Genomic DNA, 20,066 nt, shown 5'->3' with positions numbered 1-20,066 from the left:
TTCAGGGGAAACTAACCATGTTGGCATCTTGATCTTGGACTTCCAGCCTCCGGACCTGTGATCACATAAATTTCTGTTGTTTAAGCTATTTATTTGTGGTCTTTTGTTATGGCCATGTACTAGCAAACTAATACACTCGTAGGATGTAAAATTCATGAGGGCACAGACTGTGTCTTTCTTGTTTACTGCTGCATCTGAAATAAATACTCCCTAGCACGCAGACTTTCAATCAATGTTTTTCAGAAAAGTGAAGAGTGTGAGGTAACTTCTCTCAGAGATTCATTTCTTTTAAGTTGTTCCTGGGAGAGATAGCCTATCAAGCCTTGTGATCAGCTGTTGGCAAAGTGGAATGGATTCAGCGAGCTGAAGACTTTGTGGAGGTAGAGTCTAGGGGCTGAGGGGAAGGGTACTTCAGAAAACAAAGTTCTGATGGACAGGGGCAGGAGGACAGACCCAGGACATTTTCCATTACAGGGCTGGTCAAGGAACTGCTCCAGGACTGTGGGGTCTAGACAGATGACAGCAGAGGGAGTAGGGCAGAAAGGGGCTGTGAGAACTCAAAGGCAAGGTCTATCAGAGGGGACCTGGGGGGTCAGTGGCTCAGGTCTTACATTCCATCAAGGCCCTCAAATTTAGTTTTGACATTATCTCCAAAGGAGGTTACAACTAGTGACAGACACACGAATAGACTTGAAAAAACATGCTCATTTCTACAGCTGTAATTACAAAATGCAAATATCAAGATTATTCTGGAACTCATCTTTCAAGACCTACCCATGGCATCTGACAGTTATTTTCCTCCTCCTGGCGATGCTCTCTTCACTTGGCTTCCAGGACACTATACTCTCCTGGTCCTACTTCCTCAACGGCTGCTCCTTCTCAGTGTCCTCTGTTGCTTCCTACTCATCTCATCCCTCACTTCTAAACGTCTATTTCTGGAAGGCAGTCAGAGTGATCTCTCAGTCCCTTCGCACCTGAATTTCCTCTGCTGGAACACTCTTCCTCGAGCCCGGCTCGCTCACTTCCTTCAAGTCCTTGCCTTTCTCAGTGAGGGCTCTTCCCTACCACCCTCTTTAAAATTGCCTTCCCTTCAATCCTCTGTCCCTCTTCCCCGCTTTAACTTTCCTCTGTAGTGTTCACCACCAAATGACCTACTACATGTATTTCTTGTTCAGTGCTTGTGTCCTCTGACTAGCATGTCAGCTCCAGGAGGGCTCCAGACCAGTAAATTCATGTTTACTGCTGTATCTCTATTGTCCAGAACAGTACCTGACACTTAGTAGACCCTCAAAGAAAGATCTGAACGAACGTCGAGAAGTGTCGTGACTTTTTAATTTCTCACGTTTGCATTTAAAAATATGCAGAGAATCTTACAAGGGGCGGTGGACCATTTAAACTTGAGTCTAGAGCGTGACTATTTTTTCTTTTTGAGAGGATTGGTATACTTAGTGCAGGTAACTTCCGTGGTTTGCACAGACATAACATCTAACGCTAGGGGCGGAGCAGGCAGTCAACACACGTTAGCGGGTAAGTTACAACAGCAAAAGACACGACTGCATCACTGAGAGTACCAACTTCAGCCACAACTAAACGCGAAGCTCGACTGCGCAGCCGCAGAAAGAGCTGGGCGGAGCCTGCGCAGCCGCAGAAGGCGCTGGGCGGGCCTGCGCAGCCGCATTAGGAGCCGGCGGCCGCGGGGCGACCTCGCCCCCGCGCTGTTTCGCTGGCGGAGCGGGGCTGGTCTGCTCCCCGCGCCCCTCACCGCAGCGGTGAGGCCGGCTCAGTTGTGCCGGCCTCGGGCCACCAGCCCTCCTCCTCAGAGCCGCCGCCATCATGCTGCTGCCCGTATTCACCCTGAAACTGCGCCACAAAATCAGCCCCCGCATGGTGGCTGTAGGGCGCTACGACGGGACTCACCCGTGCCTGGCGGCCGCCACCCAAGCGGGCAAGGTAACCGCTGGGAACCCGGGCCCCTCGTGTCCGTCCCTACGACCTCCGCGGGCTGTGCCCGTGCGACCCCGCCCCTCCTCCTCCGACCCCGCCCCCAGCCAGGGTTGCCCGGCAACGGGTTGCCCGTCGCCCTAGCTCTCCATCCTGCTTCATCCACCCAGTCTAACAGAGTGGGGTGTCGCGTGAACGGCTTCTCCGAGCAGTTCCCTTTACTTGTCTTCAGGCCTTAGACTCGGACAATGTCAGACTCCCTTTACAGATGGGGAGCTTAGGGCAGAGAAGTCCCCGGAAGGGAAGGGGCTTGGTCAGGGTTGCCTATAGTAGCAGACCCCAGATTCGAGCCCAGCGCCTCTGCCTGTCAGTCTGGAACTCCTTCCGCTATCTCAGACTGCCTCTCGAGCCAAGCAACTTTATGGGAAAAAAGGAAAACAAAGACCTGTAAATTAAATGATTCAAATTGCGCATTTGATCTTTATCCATGAGCATTCACGTCTTTTCCCGTAATTTATTCACTAGGGACCTGTTTATGTGCCAGGTGCTGTGCAAGGTGTGGGAGTCAAAGAGATGAGAAAGACGTGGTCATTCAACATTCACCAGACTTTTACTAACACCTCCTTTGTGCTAGATGTTGGGGATTCAGAGATAAAGCTGGAGTCCCTAATTTCAGAAAGCTTATAGTCCAGAAGGACAAGTGACAAAGCAATTCACGGCACTGTGTGTTGAGGGAGGTAGGCCCAAATACATGGAATACAGTGACACCAAGCGTCATAACTTCCAACAGGTACAAAGCCTTATTACATTAATTATCTTGGCATCCTTGTTACAGTGCCAAGGGCAACAGGCTTAGTACCTACTAATTTCATGACCTTGGGCAAGGTACTTAATCACAGTGTCTACCACGTAGAGTTGTTACGAGGACTACATAAGTTAATACATGCGAGCGCTTGGCATATAGAAAATGGTCACTAATTGTTACCTGTTACTATTTTCCTTTTATTACTCCCACTGTAATGACTACAATAGTGGTTCAGAGAGATTCAAAGTAATGCTCGAGGTCGCTCAACTAGCTTAGAGTGCATGTGCTCTGACCTATTGTGGATTTCGTAAGCTAACATTTATATAATGATTTACAGTTTTCAAGCCATTTCCACCTATGTTGTATGTTGTCTCATATGATGTGCCTTGGGATACATAAGTAAAAAGCAATGGTTCATTTTCATTAAGTAGTATAATGAAGTAAAGCCCTTTGCACAGGCCTTGGCATGTAATTATGGTAGTTGTTATTGTTAAGAGGCACTGACATGCCAAAAAGAGATTCATACGGGTTCTGCTGTAGCATAGCAGCTGATTAAATGGGCTGAAAAGATCCCATTGATGTTAGCTCCTAATTTATTGAGGGCTTACTATGCTGGGCACAGTCCTTAGCTTTGCAGGTGCAAGGGTGAGGGTGATAAACAGGTCTCACCCCCTCGGAGCTTACACTTGAGAGGGGGAGCCAGACAGTTAATAGAAAAAATAGAAAAATATATATATTTATGTATATACATCATACACATACAGATAATGTTTCAATAGGAGAAAAAACCAAACGGGTTGGGGATGATGGCAGATGCTATTTTAGACAGAGTGATCCTGTAGGCCTCTGATCAGATAACTGTGGATCAGAGACTTGAAGGAAATGAGGAAACAAGCCCTGCAGATGGTGCCTTCTGGGCAGAGGGGTCAGTAAGTGCAAAGGCCTTGAGGTGGAAGTATGCTTGCTGTGTTCTAGGAACACAGGGAGGCTGCTGGGGCTGGAGTGGAATGAGGAAGGTAGCCAGGGACCAGATCGTGAAGGGCCTGTGTAGGGCCCTGATCATATAGGGCCATGGTAAAGACTGGTTTTTGGGTGATGGGATTTGATTTATGTTTTAGATAAAGGATAGCTGGCTGGTATTGCAACAGAGATGCTGGGAGGTGAGCGTAGGAGTAGAACCAGGAAGATCAGGCGGAAGTTTCCACGGAAGCCCTTTCACTAGAATGTGACTTAGAGTGGGAGGCAGGAATGCTTGATTCCACCTAGGTCTGTTTCTGAAGGCGGAAATAAAAAAAAAGGGAGAGATTGAGAGAGAGGAGGTTCTGTATCCTGTGTAAGCGGACACTATATTCAGAACTTTAAACAAATCTGAAAAGTTCTGACCTGATCTTTTATCCTGAGACTTAAAAAAAAAAAAATTGGTGATATTTTATTTAAGTAATACTCAAACATCTCCTTTAAAAACAAATATTCCAGGTAGGGCTAAAGCCCTCCTTGACCGTTCATGCCTGTGTCTCTAGAAACAGGATTTTGTCATTGTAAGTGGGACTCTGTTGTGAATGTGGAGCTGGCTTACTGGGATCTGGTCTCTGAGCCCGAGCTAGGATTTTTTTTTTAAGGAAGATTAGCCCTGAGCCAACATCTGCTGCCAATCCTCGTCTTTTTGCTGAGGAAGACTGGCCCTGAGCTAACATCCATTCCCATCTTCCTCTATATGTGGGACGCCTGCCACAGCATGGCTTTTGCCAAGCAGTGCCATGTCCGCACCTGGGATCCGAACTGGCGAACCCCGGGCCGCCAAAGCAGAACTTGTGAACTTAACTGCTGCACCACTGGGCTGGCCCCCTGAGCTAGGGTATTTTTAAGAGGGGTTTCTTGCAAGATGAACATTTGTAGTTTCCTCTGGGGACATTTTTCCTCTCACCGTGGAGCTGAGGGGGCTGGCTGAATTTATATTGTCAGCATCACCCCCTCAGCAAGAACACGTTGCGGGAACATCAGCCAGTCCTTTGGCTGAAGGTACTGGGAGCGATCCATTTGTTTTGTGACTGAGCTTCCTGAGGGACAGGTAGGTCTCCTGGGGACCTGATTTCTGTGTGCAGAGAACAGCAGGAGGGGACTAGGGAGAAGCCGGCCTCCTGGGACTCTTGTTGCTCTGGGCAACAAACCCCAAACTCTTTGCATTCCAATTACAATGGATGTGAAGTCCGTAAGTTATTTCCCTCCTGTTCTTTCTCAGCATGTCTAATTACTAGAAGATTCCAAAAGAATTCTTTTGTTCAGGACTGTTATAAAAGGAAGTAAGATGTGGTGGCTAGAGCCTGGGGTCTGGAGCCAGACACCAGGCTTCATGTCTTCGCCCTGGCACTTATCAGTCGCCAGACCTTGGGAAGGGCCTTAACCCTCTGACCTCATTTGTAAAGCAGGGTAAATGCAGGAACTTGTATAAAGCATGTTGTAAAGTAGTACTCAGACGAGAACATGAACTACATGCCTTTTCTATGTATTTCTAATCAATTCTTTTGAAAATTATTTTTTGTGACTAGGCTATCTTGTTTAGGTAATAATTTAAAATTAACTCTTTTTGGATTTATACCAAAGAGATGAAATACTTATTTAAAATGAGTGAATTTTAGAACTGGAGGAGGCTTAAGGTCCAGTCTCTTTTTCTTTTTCATACTGCCCCCCCGTGAAACTTTTTTTAGATAGTGAAAATTTCCCTGATGAAATTTTCATACCACAGATATACTGCGTGTCTGTTTTTGTACTGTAGCCCTTTGGAGGGCCACAAGCCATTCTAAAATCTGAGATTCCCCCCACCCCAAACCCAGTCACCGCTCTTGGGAGCGATATCACCCCTGTTGAGAATCTGTCTTCTAGACCAAACCTGCTTTTTGCAGATGAAGCCCAAGGAAATTGAATGATTTGTTCAACACTCAGGTGATTATATTATAATAGTTGAAACTGCTAAATTAGTTAACTTTGGGCTAATTATAGACTATGAAAACTTCAAGAAGCTTGATTTCTGTGACTCAGTTTAAGTTTGTAAAACAGATTCATTAACTGCCAGACTTTAAAACCACCAGATGAAAGATACTAAAGGAAGTTTTGGGTTTTTTGGGTTTTTTTGGTGAGGAAGATTGTCCCTGAGCTAACATCTGTGCGAGTCTTGCTCTGTTTTGTATGTGGGACCCCGACACAGCATGGCTTGATGAGTGGTGTGTAGGTCTGCACCCGGGATCTGAACCTGTGAACCCCAGGCCACTGAAGCAGAGCATGCGAACTTAGCCACTATGCCACCGGGATGGCCTCCTAAAAGAAATTTTTATTATTCTATTTTCTATGATCTTCTTGGTGTGTAGCAATCACATGGTAGCTGGTAGCAGCAGCTTCCTACTGGTTGATCAGGAAAAGGCTGGTTTTTAAGAGTGCTTTGACGTCCTGCTGGTGGGTGGTATATAAACTGCCCTGGTAAGCAAGAACTAGATCGTGCCCATTACCTTGTTTTTACAAGGCTGAGAACCACTGAATTTCCACAAGTCATAGTAATTGAAAGCTAGCAGTGCACAGGACTGCGCATTAAGTGCATGAGCGTTTTAAGTTTTGTAGGTGATACAAGTGACTTCTCGTTAATGTTGGTGTCTGTTAATGACCTGGGTCTTTTTAAAAAGTGTATGTTAATTTTACCTTTTTTGTATTTTAAGAGAATGTAATTAACTGTTTTTGTTTTAGGTTCTTATTCACAATCCTCATACACGGAGCCAGCATTTCAGTGCATCCAGGGTCTTCCAGAGCCCCCTGGAATCTGATGTTTCACTTCTCAACATTAACCAGGCAGTTACCTGCCTGACTGCAGGAGTATTGAACCCAGAACTGGGCTATGACGCTCTTTTAGTGGGGACACAGACTAATCTTTTGGCTTATGATGTCTACAATAATTCAGATTTATTCTACAGAGAGGCAAGTATACCCCTTTATAACCATAACGTTTCCATTAACCATTAATGTCCCTTGGTTTTTTATGCTTGAAATGGATCAGACATCTGTTTTGGTTTGCTTAGCATATGGCTGTTGTAGTATAGTTAAACAACATGGAGATTTTGCCATTTACATCTGCTTTATCTACTTGACACTTATTTATTTATTTGGTCATGGTTGGTAACCACTTGGTGACACTCCAGCTTGTCTCTCATGAAGTATATCTATGACAGTGCCATCTGTCAAGATCTCCTATTGAGACTTCAAACAAGAGTGAGGAAGCCAGCAAACAGGCCTCCCAGTTGCTTTGCATTAAAGTTTAGTACCGTAGTTCATAGGGGAAACGCTTACTCTAGCCTGCCATCTGCAGGCTACTTCATCTTTAATACCCAAGTAATTCACGTTTATTATAGAAGATAGGGAAGCAAAAAGGAAAAAAAATGACATGTGATTTCTTCATCTAGAAATAACACTTAACTCTTTAGTTCATTTATCCAGACTTTTTACTAAGTCAAATTTTTTTTACAAAATGGGACTATGCTATATACATGTGGCCTTTTACTTTTTTTTTGTATAATAACTTTTTAAAGATATAATTCACATACCATATAATTCACCCATTTAAAGTATACAATTCACTGGTTTTAGTTTATTCAGAGAGGTATGCAACCATCACCACAATCAATTTTAGAATATTTTCATTATCCAAAAAAGAAACGCTGTACCCGTTAGTAGTCACTCCCCATTTTCCCCTAATTGATCATCCTGAGGCAACCACTAATATACTTTCTGTCTCTATGGATTTTCCTATTCTGGACATTTCATATAAATAGAATCATATAATATATGGTCTTTTTCTTAGCATAATATTTTCCAGGTTGATCCATGTTGTAGCATATTTCACTACCTTATTCTTTTTATGGCTGAATAATATTCCATTGTGTGTAAATACACATTTTATTTATCCACTCATCAGTTAATGGACATTGGGTTATTTCCACTCCCTGGCTATTACATGTGGTCTTTTACTTAATAATATATTGTGAACATCTTTATTTGAAGTTAATATATATCTGTGCATCATTCTCATTGGTTCTCTAGTATTTCGTTGTGTTAATATCTCATAATTTGTTTAATCAATTCCATATTGTCACATATTTGTGTTATTTCTATAGTTTCTGTATTATAATTGATATCTGTATCAATTGATACTTTGATAAGATACATCTTTGCCAATTTCTCTGATTATTTCCTAAGGATAAGTTCCTAGAAATGCAGTTACTTTTTTTCAGTAATTTTTTTATTGAGGTCAAACGTACGTAGTGAAGTGCACAAACCTTAAGTGTACACTTCACTGAGTTCTGATCCCTGTAACCAACACACCCAGTAAGAATGTGGAATATTTCTCTCACTTCAGAACATACTGTTGTGCCCCCTTCCAGTCAATTCCTGTTCCCCATAGACATTCACTGTTCTGATTTCTGTCACCTCAGGGTGGCTTTCCCTCTTGTTGAACTTCATGCAAGTGGCGTCATACAGAATGTACTCTTTGGTGCCGGGCTCCTCTCACTCGGCATGTCCGTGAGAGTCTTCCATGTTGTTCCTTTCAGCAGCGGTTCTTTTTCGTTGCTGAGTGGTACTCCATTGTGTGAATAGGCCACAATTTGTTTATCCATTCTTCTGATGATAGACATGTGGGATGGACATTTGGGGTATTTTCAGTTTGGGGAAATTATGAATAAAATTGCTATAAACATTTTTGTGCTGGTCTTTTTGTGGACATATGTTTTAATTTATCTTGGGTCAATACCTAGGAGTGGTTGTACCATTTCACACTTCCATCAGCGGTGTATGAGAGTTCCAGGTGCTCCACATTCTTTATCAACATTTGGTGTTGCCAGTCTTTTTAATTTTAGCCGTTTGAGCAGGTGTGAAGTGGTATTTTATTGTGGCTCCTTTTTGCATTTCCCGCATGACCAGTGATGTAGAACACCTTTTCTTGTGCTTATTTTGTATTTATGTGTCTTCTTTTGTGAAGTGTCTAAGCCTTTTGCCAATTTTTTAGTGGAAGTTTGTGTGTATTATTGATGTGTAGATGTTTGTTGGATGTACAGTCATGTGGTGCTTAACAATGGGGATATGTTCTGAGAAATGTGTCGTTAGATGATTTTGTCATTGTGTGAGCATCGTAGAGTGCACTTACACAAACCTAGATGGTATAGCCTACTACACACCTGGGCTGTCTGGTACTAATCTTATGGGACCACCGTCCTATATGTGGTCTGTTGTTGACTAAAATGTCATTATGTGGCACATGATAGAACTGGGTACAAGTTCTTTGTCATTAACAAATATTTTCTCCCAGTATGTGGCTCATTCCAATAAGTAGGTGTCTTTTGATGAGCAGAAGTTTTTGATTTTGATGACTCTAGCTGTTCAGTTTTTTTCTTTAATGGTTAGTGCTCTTTCTGTCGTCTAAGAAATCTTTGCCCATTTCAAGGTCACAAAGATACTCTTCCTGTGTTTTTGTACAAGACTGCGGTTGAGTTTGGGACTGCGTTAGGGTTCTCCAGAGTAACAGAACCTGTAGGATGTGTGTGTAGAGAGAGGGAGTGGAGAGGGATTTCTTTTAAGGAATTGGCTCAGGCGATTGTGGAGGCTGGGTAGTCCAAAATTTGCAGAGAGGGCAGGCAGGCTGGAGACCCAGGGAAGAGTTGATGTGGAAACTCGAGTGTGAAGGCAGACTGGTGGCAGAATCCTTCCTGTCTCAGGGGAGGTCAGTCTTTTCTCTATTAAGGCCTTCAACTGATTGGATGAGGCCCACCCACATTATAGAGGGTAATCTGCTTTACTCAGAGTCTACTGATTTAAATGTTAATCTCGGGTTGGTGGTTACCAGAGGGGAGGGGAGGAGGGAGGAGGGCGAAAGGGGTGATTAGGCACCTGTGTGTGGTGATGGATGGTAACTAGTTTTTGGGTGGTGAACATGCTGTAATCTACACAGGAATCGACATATAATGATGTCCACCTGAAATTTATATACTGTTCTAAACCAATGTTACTGCAATAAAAAAATAAATGTTAATATCATCTAAAAAATACCTTCACAGAAACATCTGGTAATGTTTGACCAGATATTTGGGTACCATAGCCTAGCCAAGTTGACACATAAAATTAATAATCACAGGGATTCAGCTTTACTGTTGCTGAGTTAAAAACCTTTTTTAAATGAGATTTTTGATAGATATTGCAAATTGCTCTCTAGAAAGACTACTGTTCTTCCACCTCCCCCTCAGAATGTGAGAGCGCCTGTTTTATCACACCATAACCAACAGTAGATAGTGGTGTTATTTTTCATCTTTGCTAATCTGAAAAATGAAAAATGATTTATTGTGAGAATGAACTTTTTTTTACATTTGTTGGTGATTTGAATTTCTTGTGAATTTCCTGTTCATTTTTTTTTTTGCTTTGGATGTTTACCCTTTTCTTATTTATTTGCTTTTTGCTAACTCTTTTATCTTATTAACAAAAAAAATTAACTCTGTCTTATATATTGTAGTTATTTTTTCCGGTTTATTGTTTACCTTTTAACTCTTTTGATTGATTGGCCATTAGCAGTTTTGATTTCTTATGAATTCTTTTCTTCCCTTTATAGTCAATCTTTTTTTATAGTTTTCCTACTTAAAGATTATATAAGTAAGGACTATTTTCCTGTACAATAAATATTTATTACTTATGAAGATGTCCTCAAAAATTCCAAAATAAATTAAATTATGCTTGTGTACTTTATTTAAGAAGTCTGGGACATTTATTAATTCTGGATGGTGGGGATATAGGTGTTTGTTTTATTGTTGTTTGTGCTTTTTGGTAACTTTACAACAAAAAAGAGTAGTAGTAAGAGAACTGGATAATAAGTATTAAAAAGATTTCCATCCATGGGGGTTAAAATAGATTACAGAAGTTTGGGTCTTTTAAAGAAATGTGTCTTGATTCTCTGGCGAATTTGGCCTTTAGAACCCAGTGGTCCAAGAGAGCCTCGGATTATGTGGCAGTTTATTGTAGCAGATTAGTGTGAGGCCCAGGGCCTGCGTTTGTCCTGGCTCTGTGCTCATCCTTGCGTAAGCACACATAAACCCCGGTGACTGTCCTCGGTGCACAGCCCTGGCCTGCCTCTCAGGAGACCACATGGCTTCTCACAAGTGATGACAGAGGAATCTGAGTATCCAAATAAATATAAGGATCATTGTATCTGAGATTTTAAGTCTTTTTCCTTCTCAGGTGGCAGATGGGGCCAGTGCAATGGTGCTGGGGACACTAGGAGACATCCCCTCTCCTCTGGCGATTATTGGTGGAAACTGTGCTCTGCAGGGTTTTGATCATGCAGGAAATGATCTCTTTTGGACGGTATGAAGAACAAAATGTTCTCTTTAATACGCTTAAATATTTTACTTTTAATGTTCTTTACTTTTTTTACCATTGACTGTAATGAATGAAAAAATCAAATAGAACCACGTTTATAATTCTGTGCATTATAATTCTGTACATGTAATTCTGTACATTAAACAATGGATATGTGTAATTTGAATAACACCTGTTGGTGGTTTGTGTAATCCTGTTTTTCATGTAGCTAATATATTTGGATTCACTAAAGAAAAGATGGCATATTAATGATTTTTTATTTTCAGGTCACTGGAGATAATGTTCATTCTCTGGCCTTGTGTGACTTTGACGGTGATGGGAAGAAAGAGGTATGTGGGGGAGGAGATACTGTTCTTGTGTGCTCAGCTGAATAATTTTCCCATGGCAGTGACTTTAGTGTTGGGAGAAGTGTGAGCTTCTTGTATTTGATTCTGCTGCTCTGTTGCCTAAATGCTGAACTAACTGGCCTCATTTGTCTTTGCCCGCTCTTTTGAAGAATAAATCACTTGTGTTTGTCTGATACATAGATCAAGGGCATGGTATGTCAAATACATGGGGCGGAGAGAGAGCAGAGCAGTTGATGGGACTGCGGTCATAGTCACATCTTAGAACTTGCTTCTGATGCTTTGACACATATTAGTAAGTCATTTTCAATTTTGGCCTTTGGCAGGAATTTAAAAGTTTCAGAGATTGACTCTTAGCCTTTGAGATTATTCTAGTGGTTACTCTAGAAGTGAGCTTCTTGAGCAGCCAGTGAAGTGCTGTTGGCACTGACTTGCCCCTCTCTTGTCCATGGATACTGGGCTCTGGTATTTGAAACTGGGCTTCTGTGTGCAGGCGAGAACTTTTTCTTCACTGACTGAGTCTGTTGACCTTCCCGTTAGAGGGAACCTTTGTCAGCACCAGATTATTGGGAAATTGGAATTCTGGGATAGCAGTAGCAACATACAAAGTGCTATGCAATTTTTGGTTTTATTTATGGAAATTTCACTGTGTTCACTTGCTGAACTAAATATGCATGATTTTTCTTCCTTTCAGCTTCTTGTCGGATCTGAGGATTTTGATATCCGAGTTTTTAAAGAAGATGAGATTGTGGCAGAAATGACAGAAACGGAGGTAAGAAATGCCACCTCAGAATTATGGTAAACTTGGGCCGCATAGATCAGCACAGTCGGACCTAACATCCCATGGGAGCACTGGGACACCTTCTCACGGCCCAGACTGTTTAGGGTAGAAACTGTGGGGGTTAAACAGAGCTGCACATTACAGAGAAGGAAGCATTTACAAATCCACTATCAAGGTATATTTTGAAAAGACTGATTAAACAGAGAAAAATTATTGAGCACATAAAGGTGTTTCTTCTAATGAATTAATACATATTAATAATAATAATAATAATAATGGCAACCATTTATTGTGCACCTAGTGTATGCCAGGCACTGTTCTAAGGGCTTTACATGAACCAACTCATTCAATCCTACAACAACCCTAGTAGAAAGGTATTATTATTTCCCATTTCTTTAAGTTATTCGCACAGCGTCGTGGCTATTAAGTGGCACGCTCAGGCTTTCAACTTTTATGCCTCCTCCTCCTCCTCATCATATGTGTTAAATGCGATTGAATGAAGTGCATAAATGAGATTTTGTACTTTTTCTCTTCATTCAAATTAAGTACTTCTTAGGCACATTTCTGTAGGTAAACTTAAAAATTAGATGTTAGAGAACTTGGCTAGTTTCTTTGTGATTAGAATTACTCATGTAATTGAACTTGAGATATTTCTTAGAGTTTAAATGTCATTTTCTTAAAGAAATGTCTAAAGATTGCCCTTATCTTTTGTAGTTTTGTCATTCTTGGGATATTTATTTGCTGCTGGTTTTCCAGGCTTGGGCAAGATGGAAACAGGAAAAAGAATTAGGATATTCTGAATTAAGGAAGGAGAAGAGGATAAGGGAGCAATGGTTTGTGAACATGTGAACGGACCAGAGAAAAAACAACAGAAGGGAGTCTTAGAGGTCAGAATGGTAGGATTCTGCAAAGTTCAGGCAGGTGGCGTTTAGGAGTCTGTATGAGAAAAGCTGAGGGCACTGGCCTCAACACTCCGCTTGACCACATGTCCTTGCCTCTCACCAGTTACAAAAGCTAGCCAGGAAAGTGGGGCTCCTGTTCCCCTGACTACAGAAGGAGACCAAAAAGCAGACCTGGATATTGATAGACAAAATGTTATGAATGATTTTAATTAATTTACGTTTATCCTGTAGCAAGAGTCATAGATTTGTCCTTAGTCCGACTGTTGATATATTAGCAGTTATTATGATTGTAAACTGATAGTTGCAGTAGAGAAAAATGAAGGGAGAAATGGGTGCCAGGAGCAGCAGTCTGAAAATGTGTGTCTATGCAAGGTTGCATTTTATGTGTCTGTGCTTAGTGTGTTCTTCTGGAGAGAGGGTCTTTAGCTTTCATTAGATTCTTAAAGGGGTTTGCCACCCCCTCTTCTCCCTCACAAAAAACCAGCTTGAGAATCCCTGGCCTACAGGTGCTGTGTCCTGCATTATTGTTTTCCTTTCCTTCAAATTTGGGTTAGATCTTTTCCCGTTTGATGGGAATCCTTCAGGTTTCATTGGATTTCTTCTTCTTGTCAATATCAGATGTGAGGAGAGGGTGTTCTTTGAAACATCTTTTTCCTAAATCCTAGGAAAGGACAGGAGAACATGAAATAGAGCTAGGGATTTGAGGTGACTGTTGGTCCTCTAGTCCACAAAAGAAAGAAACTAGTGAACTGTGAAGGACTAAGGGACCTAGGGAATGTGGGGCTAAATTTATGAAAATGTGGACTTTATAAAATTTTTCATTTCAGGGCCATTTTCCTGTCTCCTTGGTTTGATTTTGCTCCTAGCTCAAATGTCTTTTTGCAGATCAGCAAAATTATAATTCACTTGGCAGTTGAACAGTACTAAGTATTGCCAAAAGAATGTCTTGAGCTAAAGACATTTTGGAGTCCTACACAGCACTTTGTATTCAGAGTTAAGTGAAGTGGGTGGTTTTGTAGAAAAGCTGTAGGTGTAGAGGAAATTACATAACTATTCTCTGCTTTATTTGATTTATTTCTTAATATCTCTTGTATTAGTGTCAGAATTAGAAAGTAGATCTGCAGGATCATAGATATCATTAAGCTTTGGTTTTAACTTTAAAGGATAATTTCATTCAATGTCTAAAATTTTATCCTTTTAAGGATGTTAAATCCTTGAGCAGACTTGTATAATATGTGCATTCAGTATGTTGTTACATACACACAAATCCATGTGTTTGGGTTTCACTTTTCTAAGGATTATGTTTTATTCTAAAAAGTGTCTTTCATCTCTAGCAAAAATAAACTGTCATAGAAAGAAAAATGTACACGTAAGGTATTCATTTGTGGATTTTACAAGTCTTTAAAATTTAGACTGTTAGATATAAGTTAGGGAAACTGGAATAATCTCTAACACATTGTGAGTTTAGCATGTATAATAGTGTGTATAATATTGGAAGTGCGTTTAAAACTAATTTTAACACACTTTTAGCAAGGCATGCAATTTTATAAAGCCATACTTTGCGTTAAATTGAGCCTTAATGAACAGATGTTGTATTTTATGTATGATTTTTTGCAGATAATCACCTCTCTTTGCCCCATGTATGGCAGTCGATTTGGTTACGCCCTTTCCAATGGCACAGTTGGAGTTTATGACAAAACAGCCCGATATTGGAGAATTAAAGTTCGTATGATTCAGCCTCTCATATTCAGGGATTTTATACTTATTGAGAGACTTCAGTGCTAATTGTTGAAATTCCTTTTCAGTCCAAAAATCATGCCATGAGCATTCATGCTTTTGACCTTAATTCTGATGGAGTGTGTGAACTGATAACTGGTTGGTCCAACGGGAAGGTAAGTTTAAATAGCAGAGTTCAGGTATAATTCAAAGTAATAATTGAGATATGTTGGCTATATGACTCAGAACAGTAACCTGAGAATATAAGCTTGCATTCTTTGGCTGTGCTTTCAAAATTAACTTCATAATCTTTCGGTGTTTTTTCTTTCTGTGATAGTTGTCAAGACTACAGACTGAATGAGTGTCCTTTCAGTCTTATAAGCCCTATTTAGGGGAACATCTTCAGGAAGATTCTTTCTAAATCTCTTCCTTGAAGGAACGAGAATCAGTGTGATCAGCTTGATCCAAGGTGTAGGCCAGTAAAAAAAAAAGGAATTTTAATAAGCTAATAGGGAACTGTTTGTATAGGTCTTTTCTAATAAATCTTCAAGACTGACTGAAAACTTTGAAGAATCATGTTATCATATTGTTTTCCCAGCTATAACTTCAAAATAAAATCTTTTTGCTATTTTTTTCCTTTTTAAACTTCAAATGAGAATTTTCTACTTTTGGCAAGTCAGGATTGTCTTGTTAGAAACTGCCTGCCTAGCTGCCAGATCTCCATGGATACCATTTGCCCTCGCCTTCTTGTCTGTCAGTGCTGGATTGCCTGAAGGAGATCAGCTAATTCCTATCTTTTCTTTTTTGACTTTTCTTTACTTTTGCTCAGTACGTTGTAACCTTCCTTTGGTGCTGTGTGAAGAACAGATTCCAAAAAATTGTTATGTTGGTTCCTGCTTCTCTTTTTGGTTTTGTCTTTGGTATGGGTATTAAAAATTATAAGGAAAGACTGTGTAGTTGCTTATTAAGAAACTTAAAAATCCATAAAATAGACCATATTCTGGGGGAATATAAATTATTATGATTGATTCAAGAATTAGAAACTATTACACTTGAGAAGTTGTCAAAAGTTACCTTCAAATATGACTCTGGACCTAGATGTTTTTATAGTTAAACACTATCAAATTTTAAGGAATTTCTATTATATAATCTGTTCCAGGGCATAAAAAAAGACAAGAAAATTATACAGTTCATTATATAAGTAGAATAACTGGTTTCTACACTTAAAAGAAATAACATAGAAAAGGAAAATGTACAGATCCCACTTGTGAATATAGGAGCAAAAATACTAAATCAATGCAACTAGCCAGTTAACTTTGTCTTCAGTAGGTCGTTTGTTGAGTCGGAGGGCCGTCCTCTCCTCCAGGGCAGAAGCTTCGTGTTCAATAAAGCAAAAGCACAGACTATCCACAGAAATATTAATTTGTAGCCTTGCTTCTTAGTTAGCAAATGAACCCTCTTGTTTGCTAAATATTGTGGAAATGCAGTGCTGAAGGCCATTATGTAGCCAGAAAGAAGCAAGTTCAGTTCAGTCTGAGCTAGAGGGTTGAGTTGATGTGCTAAGAGCCTTGTAAATCCAGGCCATTCATGACTGCACAGGCTTTAGCATCTGTAATTTTCAGGCTTACGTGATGTTATTAATAGCATGATACTTGAGTGTGATATGCTCCAGACAAGGGGTTGAAGCTAGTAGTAGGCTATGACCTAAATTTATTTTTTCTTTGCAAAGTTTTTCCCAGAAGGATGTTTATGAAAAGACAAAAATAGTGAATGGCGTTGGTCACTGAGATGATTGCTTTGCCAGATTTTCCATAGCTAGCATTTTACTGACAGTACATGTGTTCTTGCTTAGAACAAAATCATCATTTTCAGTGTTGTTTTTGAGACGCATTTGTTTCTGATCAGTTGTTTATTTATTTGCCCCTCTCAGGAAGAGACTCAGAGAGGATAGGAGGGCTCTCTAAAGTGTCTGAATAGTTTTCGTGTGGAAGAGGGACTCTTAAACAGGGTTATTATAAAAGGTTATCTGGTGGAAGACTGGGCTAGCTTGGCGTTTTTCAAACTTTAGATATAAATATATTGTATACATTTATACATAATAAAGATGAAATTTTTATGTAAGGGTAACATTTCTCTTACACTTCTCTGTGCCAGGCTCTGTTCTAAGAGCTTCACATGTGTTAACTCCTTTAGGCCTCACTACAACCCTGAGGGGCAGGGACTGTTGTTTTCCTCCTGTTCTTGTTATTGATCCCCAAATAAGGAGACCACGCACAGAATGGTTAAGAAACTTGCCCAAGATTGCATAGAAAGTAAGTGGCAGAGCTGGAATCGAATCCCAGACAGTCTGGACTTCTGCACTGTGCTATATATACTCTATGTACTGCTTCTCAGCTGACCCATTTCTCCAAATGAGATATTATGTAAAGGCCAATATGTGCAGCAGCTTTTATTGAAAAAGAAGAAGAAAGCACAGCTGGTCGAGGCCTCTTATGGTCCCCTCAGGCCCCAGTCATCCTAGGTACCTCCTGAGAAGCCACAGGGCTCCGTGGACTACTCTTGAAAACTGCTTGACTAAATGACCTTAAAAGCCAATTTCAACTTAAAATTTTTTTTTTTAAACTGTAGCATAAGCAATTTTTCAAGTTCTTGTTTTATTTTTAGGTTGATGCTCGAAGTGACCGAACTGGAGAGGTCATCTTTAAAGACAACTTTTCTTCTGCAGTTGCTGGTGTGGTAGAGGGAGATTACCGGATGGATGGCCACGTCCAGTTAATCTGCTGCTCAGTGGATGGGGAAAGTAAATTGGGATGAGAAAAATCCTTGAAAAGTCAGATTTTCAATTTGATTGGGTCAGAATACCAGGAAATTCTACTATAAAGTATTTGGGTATCCTCTCATCCTGGTAAATTCACCTAAGTTAGGAAGATGAGAACTTAGGGTTTTTTTGTTTTGTTTTTTGCTGAGGAAGATTAGCCCTGAGGTAACATCTGTTGCCAATCCTCCTCTTTTTTTGCTTGAGGCATCATAGTTAAGTTTGGTTAAGTTTAATGCGCTCCGCTTCAGTAGCCTGGGGTTTGTGGGTTTGGATCCTGGGCATGGACCTACACCATTCATCAGCCATGCTGTGGTGGCATCCTACATATAGAGTGGAAGAAGATTGGCACAGATATTAGCTCAGGGCTTATCTTCCTCAAGCGAAAAAAAAGGTAGACCTGGCCATACTTGGGTTAGTCTTCAGTCCGGTGAATGTTTTTTCCTTCTCTTCAGTCCGGGGCTACCTGCCAGGCACAGCTGAGATGAGAGGGAACCTCCTGGACACCAGCATAGAGCAGGATCTGATCCGAGAGCTGAGTCAGAAGAAACAGAATCTGTTGCTGGAACTCCGTAACTATGAGGAAAACGCCAAGGTAGGTCCTAACGTGAAGGGGAAGTGGGAGTCTGAAAAGCTGACAAGGACCAGGAGGATCAGCAAATGTGGAGGAAGAAAAAGAGTTTGGACGTCTGCCATGGTGCAGGCTCCCTCCTTCTCACTGGTGGAGGTGCGGATTGCTTCTGCCTTTTTGCTAGTGTGGAAATTAAGAGGGCATGTGTCCTTTCATCTAGAAATTCCACTTCCAGGAATAGCTAAGATATTTGCATGCATGTTCAAAGACATTTACTGCAGCACTGTTTGTGGCAGTGAACGGTGGGAAGCAACTTCCTGTTAATCAGTAGCAGGGAGTATGTGCGGGGGAATATTAAGCAGCTCAAAAGAGTGAAGGATGCATGCTTGGACTGATGTGGAATGATATCTGTGGTATTAGTGAAAGAAGGCAAGAACTATGTGTATAGAGTATCTTTTGTCTTTTTCAAGAACAAATAATGTAAAAACGGACAACTACAAAAACTCTGTGTGTGTGTGTATGTTTCTATACACATATGTACCAAACTGGCTGGAGGATGAGCTGGGGAGTAGGACTTTAGTTTGTCCTGTCATGCATACTGTATTTGAATTTACTATACTAAGTGAATTTCTTTTGTTATTTAAAAGTACAATACAAAAAAATGTAAGAGACATGAATGGGGTGCAGTGGACCCTAACCACAGAAGGAGACAAGCGTATTTTCCCTTGGGAAAAGGCCAGGTAGGGCAAGGGAGCGCTAGTGAGGTGAGTCTTCAAATTCTAAAGAATCAGATTAATAAGATAATGAGGAGTTTGCCTTTTGAAACTGAATAGCTGTATTATTTAAAATTGGCATTAGTTCAGTGTTTCGGTGACTGAGTTGGAAGTGGGTGGGGTGTTTTACAGGCTGAATCCAGCAGTCCGCTGAATGAGGCTGATGGGCATCGGGGCATAATCCCAGCCAATACCAAGCTCCACACTGCCCTCTCGGTCAATCTGGGGAATGAGACACAGGCTGCTCATGCAGAATTGTGCATTTCCACTTCTAATGGTAAGAAGTTATTTGTAGCTGGCATTTGTGGGCACCTGTGCCATCTTGGAGTGGTTCTTGAACTGCTATTTTCTCTCTTCCCTACAGACACCATCATCCGAGCAGTATTGATTTTTGCAGAGGGCATTTTTCTAGGTGAAAGCCATGTGGTACACCCCAGCATTCACAACCTCTCCAGCTCCATCCGCGTCCCAATTACCCCTCCCAAGGATGTCCCTGTGGATCTGCACTTGAAAACCTTCGTGGGTTACAGATGCAGGTGACCCTTTGCAAATCACAGTTCCTTTCCAGATAGCACTTAGAGGAGAGCAAAATGTGTAGATTTTCCATTTTGCCATGGATTCTGTGGGGCCAAAGAAGCCACTTAGTGGTTCTACCCACCCAGGCAAGGCTTCTCATGACCCTTTATTTCCCTAATTTGAAATCTTTCAAACATAAAAAATAAAAGCTATGTGTGTTTAAGATGGTTATTTTCTGGTTTTAGTCTGATGATCTTATCACAAAATTTCAAAAAATATGTTTAATTGATGATTTGTCAGCTTCTAGTTTTAGCCACTAAGACTGCAAGGGTTAGGTTGCGCCTTTAAATATTAGAGTTAAATACAACCTCAGTTAGTGCGGAAAAACTGCCAGATCTGTGGCATATAAAAGCCTTTGCAGATTCCTTTTAGGGTGTTTTAGACCCTTGGTGCACGTATGTGTATCTGTTGACTCACGTTTTCTCTAAATCCCAAACCCCATTAC

General features: G+C 40.9%; 1 protein-coding gene across 1 annotated transcript in view; it reads left to right on the top strand.

Annotated features, from left to right (window-relative positions):
* The first annotated feature begins 1,644 nt into the window (after positions 1 to 1,644).
* The window catches only part of BBS2 (Bardet-Biedl syndrome 2), a 34,327-nt gene continuing 15,905 nt past the window's right edge, over positions 1,645 to 20,066 (top strand). The window contains exons 1-11 of the mRNA XM_070500719.1: positions 1,645 to 1,950; positions 6,479 to 6,706; positions 11,003 to 11,128; positions 11,410 to 11,472; positions 12,182 to 12,259; positions 14,788 to 14,892; positions 14,976 to 15,062; positions 17,551 to 17,686; positions 18,157 to 18,296; positions 19,178 to 19,322; positions 19,410 to 19,581. Of these exons, the coding sequence (XP_070356820.1) occupies positions 1,834 to 1,950; positions 6,479 to 6,706; positions 11,003 to 11,128; positions 11,410 to 11,472; positions 12,182 to 12,259; positions 14,788 to 14,892; positions 14,976 to 15,062; positions 17,551 to 17,686; positions 18,157 to 18,296; positions 19,178 to 19,322; positions 19,410 to 19,581 (1,397 nt within the window). The 5' untranslated portion in view covers positions 1,645 to 1,833. The remainder of the gene's footprint in view (positions 1,951 to 6,478; positions 6,707 to 11,002; positions 11,129 to 11,409; positions 11,473 to 12,181; positions 12,260 to 14,787; positions 14,893 to 14,975; positions 15,063 to 17,550; positions 17,687 to 18,156; positions 18,297 to 19,177; positions 19,323 to 19,409; positions 19,582 to 20,066) is intronic.

Source organism: Equus asinus, chromosome 28 (genome assembly GCF_041296235.1).
Source record: "Equus asinus isolate D_3611 breed Donkey chromosome 28, EquAss-T2T_v2, whole genome shotgun sequence".
NCBI classification, from domain to species: Eukaryota; Metazoa; Chordata; class Mammalia; order Perissodactyla; family Equidae; genus Equus; species Equus asinus.
Note: the sequence above shows the minus strand (reverse complement) of the source record. Positions and strands in the feature narration are given on the sequence as shown.